General features: G+C 36.9%; 1 protein-coding gene across 1 annotated transcript; it reads right to left on the bottom strand.

Moving 5' to 3' along the window:
- Positions 1-382: 382 nt before the first annotated feature.
- Positions 383-12183, bottom strand: LOC581848 (NADH dehydrogenase [ubiquinone] iron-sulfur protein 2, mitochondrial). The gene is made up of 12 exons (XM_781829.4): positions 12050-12183; positions 11229-11332; positions 10535-10644; positions 9989-10190; positions 8897-9009; positions 8120-8194; positions 7036-7113; positions 5376-5581; positions 4314-4443; positions 3611-3706; positions 2510-2651; positions 383-1387 (listed from the first exon to the last, which is right to left on the bottom strand). Exons 1-12 carry the CDS (start codon positions 12151-12153, stop codon positions 1350-1352), a joined length of 1398 nt encoding a protein of 465 aa, XP_786922.3. The 5' UTR covers positions 12154-12183; the 3' UTR covers positions 383-1349.
- Positions 12184-12710: the final 527 nt, after the last annotated feature.

Genomic DNA, 12710 nt, shown 5'->3' with positions numbered 1-12710 from the left:
TTTGAAAATTACAGTTAGGGTTTTGCCCACCTTTTTTAATATTTACAGGGAGCAGTTCTTTGGTAATATACACACAATTGAGGATTTTAAAAATGTATCTATCACTCGTAATTCTGTCCTCTTTTTGTATCCCTTTTCCCCCAATTTCTCTTTTCATAAAGCTCTCCTTCTTTCCTCATACTCTTGATTTCTCCCTTTCCCTCCATTCTCTCCTTCAATCTCTCGTCCCCTCCCACAAACATTTTTTTCATTTTCTTCTTTCCTAACACTCTTTCTATACAATTTGTACTCTTTTATATTTTCCCTACCAGTCTCATTCCCCTCTTCCCCTTTTATAACAATCATGTAGACTCAAAATAATAACTACCGTACTACAAAAAGGAATGAATTCAGTTTCCTTTATTTGTTCTTTCGAACGAACAGCACATAAAACTCTTTGTTTACACTCAGAGCTAATGCCCTCCGATAAAAACACAGATGTGAAGGGCTACCAAATTAATCAATTTGATATAATTCAGACAAATGGAATCGTGTCGCAAAGTCTCCAGCATAAAATGTCTTCTTCTTTTTCAAACGATGTGCTCATGAAATGCAAATAGTTGTATTACTATAAATATCTTTGATTTAATACATTTCACGTCACACACTAGAAGAACTGCGACATGAGGACATGCACAAAATGCATGACATTTGAGGCTGTATTTCAATCTGCACCTAACATCACAATAGGTTATGAACAGTTGAATGAGAATATGTGCTTTCAAATTCCAATAATTCCTAAAACTCTTGAATGACAAGTGTATTTACAGCATTTACATTAGAGAAATTGTTGGAGAGAGAAGAAATTATGTAAGAAACATAAGGTAATCTGCATCATTTGAAATTAATCAAGATTTCTATGATATTTTCTTATGATTTGCTAATTTCCAATCCCCGTCACAAAGCTCATTAGGTTAAAGTGATAATGACACAAATGGGTCAGGATTTAGGAGTTACTTTCACTATTTACAATATGTTAAATTGAGGTAAAATACGAATAAAAGATTCAGTAAATGAAAACTGATCTCAATAATTGTTAATTTCATCTTCAAAATAGAGGAGCTTGCAGACAAACTATTGCCATGTGATAATAAGGATCATTCCATCTGATTATTACAATGTGTATCTCAATATCCCCCACCTCCCTGGCAATAAAGAATACAGTTGATAGCATATGCAGATGGCATACTTATTGCCATCAATAAAGCAAACTCTTGGGAGCAACCTTGTGGCTCCTTGTTACCCCCCCCCCCCCCCCCCACTTCCTTAATTGGGGTGATGTGTGCTACGGTGCGTGTGAGGCAGGTTGTTTATCGATCCACTTCTCCAAACACAACATCCAATGTACCTAAAAAACAGAGATAGAGATGGGAAGATCAAATCAAATGCTTTGGAGAGGAAAAGTACGTTCATTACAATATGGTTAAAATTGACAATGGTGACATTTTAATTTATTTTATTCAAATCATTTGTTCAGGACTGCAAGATCACTTGAAGGACTGTTTTACACCTTGGTCCCGACATTGAAAATCAACATCAGAAATGTCACAAATATCAAGAATACGAATGATTCAGTAAAGTTAGAATGATTCTGTGATAAATGGGGGAAATATTCACTACCGGTATGTGGTTGACAACGTGATTATAAGTGACATGTCGCAAGAGTTGTGGTGGTCTGTATAGGATTCTCTGCACTGATCTGTAATGACAGTTGTACGACACTTGCTCCTGCAACAATTGCTCTGTGGTAATTTCCAATACTAACAGAACTCAAACCCTGAACCCCCTATCCGTAACACAAATCCAAACATTAAACCCAATCACAAGCCTAGTCTTAACCCTAATGCTAACCTAAACCCTGATTGCAACTCTATCCCTATCTCTTACCCTATACTTGTGATAAAATAGAGCCCACAGCAATAGGCAAGTTTTTTAATGTAACCAAATTTAATGCATACATCTTTGTATAGTGGCTTGATACAGATTATTTCATTCACCTGTTACATATAATTGTATTTCAATAGTCATTGTGTAAATTGCATATATTACATGCTGTTAGGTAGGGCAAGACATTTTGTTTGTCCTACCTACCAACAACTTAAGTATGTTATTTGCAATCTGACTATTGAAATATAATTAATTATCAAAACAAATTCAAAAACTTTTTGCATCAAGGCACTTCACAAAGACGTACATATTGAATTTGCTTACATTAACCCATTAGCAACTATAGATTTTGTAAAAATGGCCTATTTCTCACTGGAAGATGTTGCAATATTGCTCTCATTTTGACATTGTTATCACGGTAGACCCTAAAACGGATACTATAGTGCGTTATAAACGGAGGGAAACGGACAGGCGGTTCAGTGAGTAAAAGGAGGGGGAGTTTCAGGCGGTTTAGTTGCTAATGGGTTAAGAAAATAGCCTATTGTCGGGGGGGCATATTTCACATCGCACCATGCATGCTTACCGATGATTGCTACGACATCAGCCAACATGTGACCCTTGCAGACCTTGTCCAATCCAGCTAGATGGAGAAACCCTGGTGCTCGGATCTTACAGCGGTACGGCTTGCTGGAGCCATCCGATACCATGTATACACCAAACTCACCCTGCCAAAGAAATCACATAGTCAGTCAAAAAAGGATCCAGGGGGGTGTTTCACTAAGATCCTAAGTTGACCTTATCTCTGAGTTGGACGTAAACACTATAGAGAGCCATTTGTAGCGATAAGATGAAATATATTCAAAAGCAAAAAGTCAAGAATTTTAGACTTCATAAATCCACACCAAGAACACAAAATCTCCTTGATAATATAAAATATGAATGATTTGAATCAACATTTTATGCCTTTTAAAATAACTTTTACAAAATATTTTCAGAGATGCCAACGGCTTTCCATAATGTCCAACTTAGAGCTAAGTTCACCTTAGGATCTTTGTGAAACACCCCCCCCCCCCCCAGAAATGGTAATGCTTTACATTTCATTGTAATGTTTCCTCAGAAGGATGAACAGAAATGGAAATCTGTCAATAAGTTGTTAAGATGTGAATGCTTCAATTTTTTTCTAATATTTCCTGAAGATATTTTATTAGCATGGCTTGGTTTGCGCCATTCGATCCAAAGTTTACCCCAAACTCACTCTGTAAAAAGAAATCAAATACTGTAGTCAGTCATAAATATCCTGTATTGGTATCATTTGTACACAAAAAGAAGGGAAATAAATGTATAAATAAAGTATGCGACCCAGGTATGAATTTGAATCTGGGCCCCGTTTCATAAAACTTGTTATCAATTACTGTAATAAGCTGCTGAAATCATGGCATCTGATTGGCCGAGAGCTAATTTGTCATAGAATTTTTAGCATTGGTTATCAATAACAAGTTTTATAAGACAGGGTCCTGGGGGCATTTCACAAAGCCTTTTTTCAATCACAAATAACAAAAATCAGTAACAAATCCGCTGATTACCAATCAGAAGCAAGGATTTCAGTAGCTTATAACACAAATTGTCATTTGTCACTGGTGACAAGATTTGCGAGACAAAAACTAGGCAATGGGTCACAACTCACCTTGGGTGCCTCAATAGCGGTGTATGTAGCACCTGGTGGGACTTGGAAACCCTGGGTGAAATGCTTGAAATGGTGGATCAGGGATTCCATCGAGTCCTGGAGATAGAAGAATGGCATAAGTGGTTCAGATGACTTGTGACTGATTGATTAGTAAAATGGTCAACTAAGATGCTTGAAGCCCATCTGTACAAGTTTACAGAAGGGATTAGACCACCCTGCAAGGTCACTGACAGGTGGTTATCTCATCAAATAAGCTCTCACTTAACATAAGAAAAAGAGGATCATGGGGGACCAATGGTCACCGATTAGGCATTGTTTGCTATATAGAGGGCGCAAGTAGCTATAAGTAGTGCAGTGGGGATTTAAAGACAGAGCTAATAAATGTAAGCAACATGGAACTGGAAATAATGTGGAGCAGCTGGTTCTCTTGACTTGTAACAATGAGAAAATTAATTTGTATCCTTTCTCAGGGACATAAGTCATGTCCTAAGTTGTCTCTCTATATAAAACTAGGAATAGAAAAATAAATGTGCCAGTATCCCTGCAAGAGTTAACGTCAGTCCGACGCTATCCTGATTATCATCACCATCATCACCACCACCGTCATCATCATCATCACCACCACCATCATCATCTTCATCATCTTCATCATCACCACCACTACAACTACTTTCATCTTTCTTCTTCACATTCTCCAGCTCACCTTCATTTCTGCCCTGCCTGGTGGACTGATCTTATGGTCATCAACCTTGATCTCCCCTTCCGGCATCTCGTTCAGACACTGATGGACGATCCTAAGACTCTGCCTCATCTCCTCCACACGGCATAGATACCTACAAAGAACAGAGCAAAACAATACTAGATGAACTTTCCTTCAAGTACAGTCAAACCTGCTTTAATGACTAACTGTCTAGAAAGACAACATTTTTTGTTAGCATTGAAAATGGTTTCTCATTGAAAGATGTACTAAAGGAACCCGTCTTCAAAGACCACTTTTTGTGTTTCCCTTGGGCGGTCCCTACAGACAGGTTTGACTGTACCTAACAGATGCACCAACACCATTAAAGGTAGCAAATTGCATACAAAAACACTCATTATCCTTCATATTCAAAAAGGTCATGGATTGTGGAGTCTGACACCACAGGACATTGTATTATCAAGACTACCAAGGAAATGACAAACAATGCTTTCATTCTTGAGCTTGTAATAACTAAATATAACTGTCATAGAAATCTCTATTAGGCCATTTAAGGATATCAATTTCATCTTTTCATAGTTAACGTATGGATTTGGATGATTTAATGTATAGATGATCCCTATGAAAATAGGGAGAGGAGAGAAGAGGGAGAGAGGAGAAGAGGGGAAGAGATGCCACAAAAAAAAACAGCCTGAGTATCCTAAAAACTCGTTACTACCACTGGCCCATCGGCCTCGGGCAGGTAAAATTTCAGAAAAATGTTTGCTCTTTCATTAAAATTTAAAGAGAAAATTGTAAAGCAAAGTTTTTGTTGGGGTGGCAGGGTTTATTTATACATGTTTCTATGCGATTCCGCTGTTTTTATGGGTTTAAAAAAATAAAAAATATTTTTTTTTTTTTTTTTCAAAATTGTATTTTAAGATTTGAAGATCGTATTTCACTCTTATTATCGTACTAAATACGATTTAATCGTACCTGTTGGCATCTCTGGAAGGGGAGAAGAGGGGAAGGGGAAAAAGGGGGAGGAAAGAAAGGGGGAGATCGGGCAGGTATGCTCACTATACCTACCTATCATAGCAATCTCCCTTGGATCCTATTGGGATATCAAAGTTCATCTTCTCGTAGCCGTCGTACGGCTGGACCTTACGCAAGTCCCACTTGATGCCCGAGCCGCGGAGCATGACACCGCTGAAGCCATAGTTGAGTGCGTCCTCTGCCGTTACCACACCGATATCAACGGTGCGGTCCTTCCAGATACGATTGTTGGTCAACATCTGTTATGGAGTAACATAAGACCAGGGGGGGTGTTTCACAAAGAGTTAAGTTTGATATAAAGTCGCACTTAAATTCCTAGTAGCGTGCGGTATATGACACACCTCGCATTGGTCAGATCATGCTCAGGGGACGCGCGCTATTGGGTAATCTACAAATGAGATTACGCGTTTAATACCGTATGCACATTGGCACTTACACATGACCTTAAGTCAAACTTAACTCTTTGTGAAACACCCATCAGGATATCTAGCCTGTCATGGAAACGTACAACCCTTTCTCCCTAACCCCGAAACAAATTCCAGGATCACTAAAAGAGGTCTTTGACACTCTAAAAGCCACAATGACCATCATCCAATGAATACCCTATTCATTCATAAGACAAAATACAAGAGATTTACCACTTTTTTTGCGAATAAATTTCCCTATTTTACCCCTTCATTTGAATTTTCCCTAAGTATACAAAAGGGTACTGATTTCCCATATCCATTTCTTGATTTCAAGAATAGCTGGAACCTGGAGGACTTTAATGTTAAAAGGACAATAGGTCACTCCACTATTGACTCCCCAATTCTCTTGGCAGCATCGTATTTCCTTGAATATTCCCCCCCCCCCCCCCCCCCCCGCCCTCCCCTACCCACTAAATAATATCATGTACATGTATCTGAAATGGGAATAAAGAATAGGTACATATATCAATTATCATACATGGCAGGGGAAATGAAGCATCTTTTATGGAAATTTATACTTTTGCATTTGCTCAAAGATAAAGTTGAATACTGGTCATGCGATTGCATTATGAACATAATTGTCTGGAAGCAATTGGAAAAAGTTGATTATGTACATTCAATAGCGGAATATTATGTAGCACAGAAGACTACTGTCAGGTTTTGGACTTATAGAAATGAAAAGAAATGGTCTCAGTCTTGCTGAAAATCACATGCTCAGCATACATATAGGTATATGGGACTTGACAAACATGTAGCCTGAAAGTGGGGTCCAAACTTTTAAGCAATTTCCCATCATAACTTCAAATTTGTCAGTATTAGACAAGCAATTCTCTTCAGGAAACATTCCTACTATGATATTCTTCCAAACTGACATTTATTCAATGAGAAAGATCTCAAAGTGCTTTTCATCTTTACCAGGGTTTTTTTTCACAAAGATCGTAAGTCAAACTTATCTTTTATTATTAACATTATGGAGAGCCATTTGTAGCCTTAAAATAAAATATATCAAAAAGAAAAAATTCAAGATCAAGAACATGAAATCTCCTTGATAATAGAAAATATGAACGATTTTACAATAACCTTTACACAATATTTTCAAAGATGCTAACAGCTTTCCATAAGTCCAACTTAGAGATAAGTTCAACATCTGATCTTTGTGAAACACCCTGACCCCCACTTCCTCTTTTATTTTAGGGTAAACATCAACAGTTGTCATTATTTCTTACCTCCTCTAGCTCATCAATTCGAATTGAGAAGTTCTTGATGAAGTCATACATGTCATCGAGAAACCCAAGGGGAAGATCCTATGATAAGACAAAAGTGATTACAATTAGGGGCAACATTTTACAGAATTGTTATAACAAAATACTGAAGTCTGGTTTCATTGGAGAATTTATCAGGAAATATTTTTGCAAAACATGCACAGAGGTGTCCTAGTCCAGTGGTTGAAGCACTTGACTTGAAATGCAAAGGTTGTGCGTTCGATCCCGACATGGCATTAATCTCCATTTAGCACATTTCCTTCAGTGAATCCATTTTTTGTTGGAAATATTAAACTATTCTGATAGGGTATATTTTTGTGCTTTAAATCTTGTTAAAGAAATAACCAATATTAATGAAAGCGTTTCATAGACTAAGTTACTGAAGAAAAAATTATAAACAATTTCCAGATACATCCCACCTGATACACTTTTGACCTTAAAGGTATTTCAAAGTTTTGGTAAGGGGTCATGAATTTGGTTCAAATGAACATATTAGAAGCCTATTCGATTTTACCTTCAATGATCAAATTCAATGATCATTGTCGCGGTTGAAATTGAGTATAAAGTAATGAAATTGTAAAAAATAAACTCTTTATGTTGTATAGCGCCCTCTCCAGACTGATATTACTTTAGCTCTAAAACAATCTTTCTTGACTACAATTGACCTAATTGCTATTCCCGTTTGGAAATAATATATCAGAACTGCATATTCTAAGATTTTCATGATCACAGCTACCATGGAATGGCCTTAGGTGCTATTTGAAATATTTGGAAAATTTTGATTATTCAATTTATTGAAAGCAGAAGTGTTTTAGGGGCTGAATTTTCTAGTGCTTATATTACATCTACAGGGGCATCCAAATATTTCAACATTTAAAGCAATTACTATCAATCCAATTTTCAAAATTTTCTGAAACTTTGCATTACCTTTAATGTGCAAACCAACCTGCCAATAAAAAGCTTCACCTTTTTCCAATAAATGGTGAAAAGTCAACCAAGATGAAAGTACCGGTAGCCGAAAACAAGGAGATTATTTTAATGTCCTTACCTGTGAAACACCACCAGGTCTGACGTAAGCTGCATGCATGCGTGCTCCACATACACGCTCATACAACTCAAAAGTCTGGAAATAAAAAAAGAAATGAGAATATTTGTAATCAATGTCATAAAATCATAACTGAAAGCGAATCTTTGGCCCACATGTATTTATGTATGCAAATCTCCTCAACATACATACTCATAGAGCTCAAAAGTCTGTAACTTTATAAATAATATCATTGGAAATGGTGTTGTGCTACATGTATAAGCTCTTTGTTTGTAGAAGACAATCTGTTGAGTATATCTTAGTACAATCTCAAATAAACAAACAAAGTATGAATATATATAGATACACATCCCTTGATAATATAAAGAGAAACTCTTTGATTCAGAATAATAAGTAATCTTAGCATGTTTTGTTTGCATTTGAATGATACACTATTGATTCAACTTAATCAGGACAGCATTGAACACTAACCTGAATATTTTTCAAATTCTTCAAATCAAGACCTGGGGCCTGTTTCATAAAAACTTTTTATCTATAACAAATGCTAAATTTCTATGACAAATTTGGTCTCAGCCAATCACATGCCATGATTTCAGTAGCTTATTAACAGTAGCTTGTAACTTGTTATTGATGTCAAGTTTTATGAAACGGGGCCCTGAAAGATTGTTCATTTAAGTTTAAATCAAGAAAAATTGTCTCCTTTACACCAGTAAAGACATAACAACATAAAAACACTGAGACTACACATTTAAGGATGATTAGATGGGAATGTGAACACACCTTCTCTCTCTCCTCAAAGAGCCAGAAGAATGGAGTCATGGCTCCGATGTCCAGGGCGTGCGTTCCCACGGCCATGATGTGATTGGCGATCCTCGTCAGCTCACCCATCATGACTGAGTGAGAGAAGAAATGGAAGGGGCGATTACATGTGGTTGTTCAATGAAGTCTTTATAAACGCAAGGCTAAGGTACACTGCACCTCTATAATGTTTGGTGTTCTTAGAGACTGTTATCCAACATCGTCACCTCCCCCATTGCTCTTTCTCTCACTCTCTGCTTATCAATATTCTGTGACTGTATTTTGGGTGCATGCTTCTGTCTTGCTGTCCTCCCACCTTTTTGTCTTTCTCTCCCATCTTGTAATTACCTCTTTCTCTATCATAAATATCTCACTTTCTTTCTGGTCTCTTTTATTTTCCCATCTCTCTCTATCTCTCTCTCTCTCTCACACACTCTCTCACTCTCTCTCTCTCTCTCACTTTACATGCAATGTATAAGCTCATTAGGATTATTACTAGGGTATGTGATGGTAATGGTGCTGGAGGCATTTGCACCAGCAGCGATAAGGCAGTACCACTAGTACACTGAAAGTAAAATTATGAGAAGCAATTAACTGTTTATAGTCTATATAACTCTAGTTCCCCAATCACAATTTTGTTAAGTCTCAGGCAGAAGCGTGGAATTGAATTCAAGTGGTTTATTAATAAAATTTCACTTCTTAATTTTTTTTCCAGGGTAAAATGACAAAAAGATATCATCAAAATGATAAAATAGGTACGCATACAATGGTAGAAGAAAATGATAATGAAATAATACATATTTAACTAGATATTCAAATTACTAGATACCGGTACAAGAAATAATGGCCATCATGACCAAGTCACTGGACACTTCAAAATCTAAAACACTACATCTTCAGTTCGGTTCACTTTTACCTTTCATTTCCAACGGAACAGTAATTTTGACAAGAAATCTAATATACACAATTCAACATTTAATAATATAATACATTTTACATGGTTTAAAGTTATGAAATAGAAAGTATACATAAATATTCATTAAAATGTTTTTTTTAAAGTTTTTTTTGGCTTACCCCTGATGTACTTGGCCCTCTCTGGGACTGTGATGTTGAGCATCTTCTCGACAGCGAGGGAGTATGCTTGCTCGTTACACATCATAGAGACGTAATCAAGCCGGTCAAAGTAGGGCAGGGCCTGCATGTACGTCTTGTATTCAATCAGCTTCTCAGTACCTCGGTGAAGGAGACCGATGTGAGGGTCACATCGGACTATACTCTGTAGAGATGGAAAAAAAAGAAGAGAGCTTGTGTCAATAATGATACTGCTACTACAATTGCTATTTATGATGATGATGATGATGATGATAATTATGCTGTTGACGATACTTATATTACAGGAGATGAAGAAGAATAAGAAAAAGAATAACAACACAAAAAACAAAAAGAGGAAGAGGAGGAAGCCAGCATGCAATTCTTGTATATTGGTTATGATTTTTGGACACTGGAACAAAATGTAATACCATTGATGTCATGTTACAGTAAAAATGAATATAATAATTTTTAAAAAGAAACGACTCTTTCATGGCATCTTGGCCTTATGGTCTTTCTTCTGCTTCTCACCTCTCCACTAAGTTCCAGAACAAGACGGAGCACACCGTGGGCAGCTGGATGCTGAGGTCCAAAGTTGATTACTAAATTGGCAACATCTTTCTCTGCAATTGGATCTCGATCTACAAACAGAATAGGAATGGCGTTGATAATCAAAAACAGTTTGATGGGTTTCATGGCTCGAAGTATGTCTTTCACACTATTGCTTATTTGAATCTATGAAAATGTACATGATGGAAATTGAAAAGAAAAATGAATGATGTTCATAGTGCCCCCTTTAAGTTTCAATAATTCAATTCTCCAATACTTGATGATACATGTAATTTATGAAAAAGTATCAAGTTCAGAACATTGAAGGAAAACAAAATGCTATTACATAACATTTCAACCATGTACACCCCAACTCAAAGAATTAGATTAAAATTTTTGTAGATAGAAAAGGGATGCCACATGTGTACACGTCGCTTTGCAAACTCTCCCACCTATTTTTTAAACAATTAAACCAAATAATTATTTTTTCTTACTTGTGACACTATTTTCATTCAAGGGGGCATTTTAAAGAATTTAAGGGGCAAAATACACTCTGCCGCCATGTCTTCTCCCCCCCCCCCCCCCAAAAAGGTATCTTTTATAGTAGCTCTGTCTTACAAAATGGGTGCGGGGGGGGGGGGGGGGGGGGGGGGTAATAAAGTGAAGGAATTCTTACCATCCCAAGGCGGTGAGGGCCATTTGGCGGTGTTTTCATCCGGATACATCACAGCCTTCGAGTACTGCTCTATATCCTTCACCTCTGGCTGCCATTGTTTACCCCTGTTAAGAAAAAAAAGAACAAGTAGGGTCTATTTCATAACATTTGTTCAATAACATAGTATCTGGCAATCTGGCACTCATACCAGCATATGTAGACCTAGATGCTAATAAATGACCAGAAACTTTGCATGCATGAAATGTTTTCAAATTGTGCGACTGGTTCAGATTTGCAAAGTTTCATGCCACTAACAAAATTGAATAACAATTGAAACAGAATTAAATCTTTGCAGGTCACATGAATTCTTGCCATGAAAATGGCCATCATTAACAATACATGGAAGAGAAAGCTGATGGTTTTGCACAAGATGAACTTCTGATGCTTTTAATTTGTTTTGTTTTAGTTTTAGAGAGAATGATTCAGAATAGAATTTAGAAAATCACAATCACAAAATAATTGCAACATACTGTACGCAAAAGAAGAAGAGAAATACTGAAAAGCAAGTTCAACTGTATTAATTATACCAAGACTGTAAACTCATGTCAATATAAAAGACTCGCATTAGCGTTTAGACATGCTAGAACATGAGAAGGAAGACGCGGACTCGGTTCAGATAGCTAGGAAGTGAATGGAACAACATCAGCCACAACATGAATCTTAACATGTGGGACCACACACGACATGGTGCACGTACAGCCTAACAGGAGTAAGCAGTTTGCTATTCTAAAATCAACATTATTACGATTAAAGAGGCAAATTATCAGGTAATGACTTGTTACCTTGTCGAAGATACTACCGGTGTCCTACTTAAAACAGGGTTTGTAAGAACAGTTCTCAAATTTGACGCCAATTTGTGCGATGCTCGTCCCAGAATTGACGCCATTTTGAAACTGCTAATGTTATCTAAGCCAAGCTGAGCTATCGATATCCAAGAAGGGTTGATTTCAAGTTACCAATTCTGAAGAAATTCAATCCTGGAAAGAAATTCATATAGGAATAGATGATGACAGTACCATAAAAACAGAGCAATTCTTGAACCATGTTTTGATTTTGTTTAGGTATGGTTTTCCACAGTAGAGAGAAGAGAAACCCTCCAAAAGCTAAAAGGAATAGAAGATAGATTACTGGAAAATAGAAATGAAGAGAAAAAACTTCTCAGTGGAAAAGGATACCCTTAACCCTTTCAAATTTAGCGAATTGGAAAGCCTTGGAAAGTTTCGAATAAAATTAATGTTCATTTGTTTGTTTGTTTTCTCTTTTTTTTTCTTCCAATATACAACTTCTCGACCCTCTTCGCTTCTCTATCCTTGCTTTTCTTTTCACTTTTGTTTTGTTTGTTCATTTGTATGTGTGTGTGTTTTGTGTGTTTTGTCGTCCTTGTTATCGTGTGTTTAAGTGTTGTCTGGGGCGGGGGGGGGGGGAGGGTGTTCTCTATCTTTT

The sequence above is a fragment of the Strongylocentrotus purpuratus genome, unplaced genomic scaffold, assembly GCF_000002235.5.
Source record: "Strongylocentrotus purpuratus isolate Spur 01 unplaced genomic scaffold, Spur_5.0 spur5_scaffold_1, whole genome shotgun sequence".
Classification (NCBI taxonomy): domain Eukaryota; kingdom Metazoa; phylum Echinodermata; class Echinoidea; order Camarodonta; family Strongylocentrotidae; genus Strongylocentrotus; species Strongylocentrotus purpuratus.
The sequence above is the reverse complement of the archived record's forward strand: the minus strand, read 5'-3'. Positions and strand labels throughout refer to the sequence as shown.

Coding starts and splice junctions, on each gene's coding strand:
- LOC581848 (XM_781829.4), bottom strand. CDS start 12,153: ATGGCGTCAATTCTGGGACGAGCATCGCACAAATTGGCGTCAAATTTG. Junction 9,010..9,988: donor GAGGGCCAAGTACATCAGGG/GTAAGCCAAAAA, acceptor TCTCTCACTCAG/TCATGATGGGTGAGCTGACG. Junction 7,114..8,119: donor GACCTGGTGGTGTTTCACAG/GTAAGGACATTA, acceptor GTCTTATCATAG/GATCTTCCCCTTGGGTTTCT.